General features: G+C 41.8%; 1 protein-coding gene across 1 annotated transcript; it reads left to right on the forward strand.

The window, feature by feature from the left end:
- The first annotated feature begins 316 nt into the window (after positions 1-316).
- LOC100918099 (5-beta-cholestane-3-alpha,7-alpha-diol 12-alpha-hydroxylase-like) lies at positions 317-3,012 on the forward strand. Its single transcript, XM_031959956.1, has one exon. The coding sequence runs from the start codon at positions 867-869 to the stop codon at positions 2,391-2,393; it is 1,527 nt and encodes a 508-aa protein (XP_031815816.1). The 5' UTR covers positions 317-866; the 3' UTR covers positions 2,394-3,012.
- The last annotated feature ends 2,490 nt before the right edge of the window (positions 3,013-5,502 follow it).

Consider the following 5,502-nt stretch of genomic DNA (forward strand, 5'->3'; position numbering starts at 1 on the left):
CATTATATATCTTGTGATATAATTAGTACCATTTACTCTATACAATTCCTTATCTTGCTAACTTCTTCGGGGAGCTTGGCTCACCCACCGAGTGCCCAAATATCAACAAAACAATTTTGCTTGGAGACTGTCTGAACTGAAATTCCTTTAGGAAGACAATATTCCAAGGCAATCTCAACAGACTTTGGATGGAAAATGCCATCTGCATCCAGAAAAAGAACTGTGGAAACTGAATTTAAATCATCACACACTATATTCACTTCTTTTTTTTTCTGTCTTTTTTCTCTCCTATGATTTTTCCCTTTTGTTCTGATTTTTCTCATTTTGTTCTGATTTAATGTTTTAATTTAATTTAGTTAATTTGTTTAAAGATGACACAACATATATCCGACCTCTGCTTGGAATTACTCTCACTGACCTTCTCGAGTTATACAGGGCATTGATCTGGATTGAATGCCTTCCTTTATTTCTTGATTAGTTTATTAATTTGATTTTTATACAGGTTTCACATTGTCCACATAGGATTGCGTCTACCTGTATTTGCTGTTTCTCAAGGTTTTTTTTTGGCAGAGGCCAAAAGGATGAACTACAATGCAAACACAATTTTGATTTTCCTCTTCAAATATCTCCTGATATTTTCTGGCTTTTTCCCCTTTGTCTGTCCTCAGGCTTCTGAAAACAGTAAGGTCATCACAACAGTTACTTTCTGGCCTAACTCCATGTAATTAATCTCTTATTCCTACCTAGGCACAGGACAAGATACAGGCAGAAAGGACCTTTCCTATGCTTATAAAAGCCTCGCATTATCAAAGAGCACTATCACTCTTCCCCGTGTGGCCTGGAACAGGATCTCTTGGGTTGTGAAAATGGCATTCTGGGCTTCTGTGCTCATAGTCCTGATGACCACTGTCCTGGTGGTGCTGTTCAGGTTGGGAGCCTTCCGCCAGAGGAGATTCAATGAGCCCCCTCTGGACAAAGGCCTCATCCCCTGGCTGGGCCATGCCATGGACATGTCTAGGAATGCCTCCAGTTTCCTGAAGAAGATGCAAGAACGTCATGGGGAGATCTTCACTGTTCATATTGCTGGCAGCTACATCACCTTTGTCACAGATCCTTTTTCTTTTGATGTCATTCTGAAAGAGAGCAAAAGCAGGCTGGACTTTTCTAAGTTTGCATCTGAATTGGTGTTCAAAATCTTTGAGTTCCAAATGCCGAAAAATCATAGAGGTATGGTGATCAATAACAGCTCAAAGCATTTGATGAGTATTGGTTTGGTTGGTTTGACCCAGGCCATGATGGATAGCCTGCAGATCCTGATGCTACAGCCTGATGCTGATAAGAGACTAGGACCTCAGGAGTGGAAGCAGGAAGGGCTATTTCAATACTGCTACAATACTGTTTTTAGAGCTGGATACCTGGCCTTGTTTGGGAATTTACCTACTAATGGCAAAGCAGGCCATGCTCAGGACCTGCTCCAATCCCAGAAAGTCTTTGAAGAATTCAGGAAATTTGACATTCTTTTTCCTCGGATGTTTCACTCTGTGATCCTGCCCAAGGAGAAGCAAGAAATAAAGAGACTCAGATACTTCTTCTGGGATATTCTCTCTGCAAGGCAGATGCTGGAGAAGGATAATGTGAGTGGATGGATCAGTTCTATTCAGCGGGAGCTGGCTGACTTGGGAGTGCCTGAGCTAGGACAGAGCCAGTATAATCTGATATTGCTCTGGGCTTCCCAGGGCAACACAGGTGTTGTGTCCTTCTGGGCCCTCCTCTTCCTCCTGAAGAATCCTGAGGCTCTGAAGGCTGTGAGAGAGGAGGCAGAAGGAGTTCTCAGGAAAATGGGGAAGGAGATGAGACCAGGTGGGGCACCCATCATTGTTGAGTATAGCATGTTACAGCAGACCCCAGTGCTGGACAGTGTCATGGAGGAGACATTACGCCTGAGGGTTGCCCCTCTGCTGACCAGGGCTGTGAAGCAGGACGTGATCCTGAAAATGGATAATGGCAAGGAGTATGCCCTCCGCCAGGGGGATAGAGTTTGCATGTTCCCCTACCTTTTCCTCCAGATGGATCCAGAAATTTACCCAGACCCCACTACATTCAAATATAACCGTTTCCTGAACCCTGATGGCAGCAGAAAAACAACTTTCTATAAGCAAGGGAGAAGGCTTAAATCACACATGTTACCATGGGGTGGTGGCCCCTCCATCTGTCCTGGGAGATTCTTTGCCCTAAATGAGATGAAAATGTTTGTGTTCTTGATGGTCACACAATATGACATAGAGTTAGTTGATCAGGATGTGAAGATCCCTCCAATAAATGTGAAGCGGTTTGGAATTGGTGCCATGCAGCCAACAGAGGATGTCCCGTTCCGATATCGGATACGCTTCTAGCTTGATGGTGAAAACATTTGCACAAGATCAAGGCTGCAGTGGGATACAATCATGTTCTCCCCTCTTGACCTACCCACTCTTTCCCCAGATTCTTCTCTCCTGTAACATGGCTCTCATCCTCCTCAATCTCATTAAACTGTTCTCCACTGCATTTCCCAATCAATACCTCCAGTTGTCTTGTCTCAGACCTCTTTCATGTTTGTAGCTTTTGCCACTCTTGACTATCCCTTCCTTCTGAAGACTTTCTTCTCCCTCAGGTGCCTCTCTGACCCTCCTTTTCTGCTGATGAGTAAAAGTTGTAGAGAGATTGGTTTAAATAATAATACAGTAAATAATATCTGAATAATATGGTAAAAAGCCTCCAAACTCTTGGGGGTCCCATGGTATAATGGGCTGCAGTGGAACTAGAGTGGTGGGGCAGTGTAACTGAAGGTCAGCAATCAAAGACTGGCCAACTCCTTTGCAGGGATGTTGTACAGGGGATTCCTGCTTGAGTTCAAGTCAGACTAGATGGCCTGCTGTCCATACCCCACCTGAAAGGAGCCAGCTCTTTACTGGGGTCCAGAGGCGATGGTGGATCTGAGCATGGACAACATCCAGATACTTCTCCAGATTCATGCAGCCAAAAAAGAAGATGCTGTTATAGAAGCTGGCAGTGTAAAGGGTGTGGATGGTTTTGCAGAGGGCTTCCCCAAAGACCCAATGCCAGGCTGCAGAGACCCCCCAGAAAGGCAAGGTCAGCACAAAGAGGATGTTAGAAACAACCAGGTTCAGCAGGTATACTTCGTTTAGTTGTCTTCTATGGGCAAGGTAAAGAACAGTGAGGAATAAAAGGTTCCCCCCCCCCAGACCCAGGATAAACACCAGGGAATAGAAAGTAGGCAGGAACAGTTGGCCAAAGATGGCCTCCTTCCTACAGACTGCAGGATATTGTCAAGATAGTCGTAGTTATAGATGCTGGTATTTCCAAGGTGAGTTGATGTAGCTGAGTCAGGAGGAGAGGTGGCTGCCATATGGGAAAGTAAGCTACAAAATCCAAAAGAAAAAATAATTTGATCAGACAAAGTGCATTTACTACTATGAAAGAAACAAACAGCACATTTAAGGGCAACTCAATTATTCAATGAGGATAATTTTACAGAGAAGGGAAGTGTTTGATATGAAGACTAACCAGCAGCAACGCTCCATTTAAATGTGAACTTGATGGAACAAATGTTGTAATAGAAGTCTGAGCCTGTTCTCTGAGCGTCTGAATTCAGTGCTATAGAGGAAAATGTATAGGGGGTCAGGTGGGAGTTTATACTTCTTTTATTACTGTATCTTCAAAGGAAACATTTCTTGGTAAAAGCTAATTTCATGTAAGTGGTTGAGGTTAGCATCTAACAGTGCAGATGAAAAGAACTTACCTTGAAGGGTGCTGCAGCCAGAAGGCTTTAGAGAAGAGACACCCCAGCCTCTCCGGGTGTATCCCTAGATTTCTTAAGGGAAACTTATGCCGCTTCACTTGGGAAAGTGAAACCAAAAGGAGCCCATGTTCTCTAGTCTTGGCTTCTCTTCTGAGCTCCAGGATCTGCAACCAGCAGACATGTCCAGCTGGATGGCCCTCAAACAACTCAAAAGCAACATGCCCCGCAGAATGGATTGTCTCCCCCTAAACCTGCCCCTCCTTCACTGTCTTCTGTTCATGTGGAAGATCCCTCACAGGCATGTAGGTTTGCAATCTTGGAGTCCTTCTTAACCCTTCCCTTTCCCTTAGTTCCCATGTGCACTCTCTAATTTTTACTAGTTCTTGTTAGTCTACAACCTATATTTCATCTTTTCTTTTACACACACACACACACACACACACACACACACACCAACCTAGTATTGTCACTTCTTACTTGGATCGTTGCAACTTTTTCCCAGTTAGTCTTCTAGCTTTCAATCTTGATCTCCCATTTTTCCTCCACACTGCAGCCAAAAGAATCTTCTCAATGTACAAGTCATTCCATTGCTCAAGAACCTTCTGTGGTTTCCTCTGGCCTCTAATTTAAAAAACAACAACAAAAGCTCTGCTCTTAGAGCGACAGGTAAAACCCTTCAGGATTTAGCACTAGCCTACATTGCCAAGCATATTTCATATTCCTCTTCCTGCTAGCCCAAAATCAAACATCCTGAGTGGGACTCATTTAACTAGTAGAGGCATTAAGAGGGATGCAGAATCTAAGCTTTCATCATTCCAAGAAAACATCAAAAATGTTTCAAAATTGAAAAGGAGAGGAACTCTCAAATATTTCACCTTTGGGAAGGATTAAGCCAATTGAAATCTCAAAAAGAAAGAAAATGAAAACCAAAATAGTTCCTCAGGTAATGGGAGCAAAGGGTATGCATAGTTTTACAGCCTTTTGAACTAGTTCCAAATTGCTCTCCAGAATGGCTGCATCCATTTGCAGTTCCACCAATAATGTATTAAAGTCCAGTTTTCCCATATTCCCTCCAACATTTATCATTGTTTTTTCCTGTCATCTTAGCCAATCTGGGAGATGTGAGGTGTTACCTCAGATTTATTTTCATTTGCATTTTTCTAATCAATAGCGATTTAGAGTATCTTTTCATATGATTATAGATGACTTTAATTTCTTTATCTGAAAATTATCTGTTCATATCCTTTGACCATTTTTCATTTGGGGAATGACTTGTATTCTTACACATTTGACAACAGTTTTTCAGAAATGAGGCCTTCATCAGAAGTACTGGCTGTAAAATTTTTTCCCCAGCTTTGTATTTCCCTTTTAATTTTGTTTCTGTTGATTTTCTTTGTGCAGAAGCTTTTTAATTTAATGTAAACTAAATTGTCCATTTTATATTTCATAATGTTCTCTATTCTTCTTTAATAATTAATTTTACACTTTTCCAAACTATCCATTGTTTTTCCTAATTTGCTTATGGTATCATCCTTTATACCCAAATCATGTACCCATTTTCACCTTATTTTGGTAGGGGGTGTAAGATATAGGTCTATGCCAAATTTCTGACTTATTATTTTTCAGTTTTTCTGGCAATTTTTGTCAAATAGTAAGTTCTTATCTTAGAAGCTGGCATTTTGCAGTTTATCAAATACTAGATT

Source organism: Sarcophilus harrisii, chromosome 1, assembly GCF_902635505.1.
Source record: "Sarcophilus harrisii chromosome 1, mSarHar1.11, whole genome shotgun sequence".
In the NCBI taxonomy this organism is placed as follows: domain Eukaryota; kingdom Metazoa; phylum Chordata; class Mammalia; order Dasyuromorphia; family Dasyuridae; genus Sarcophilus; species Sarcophilus harrisii.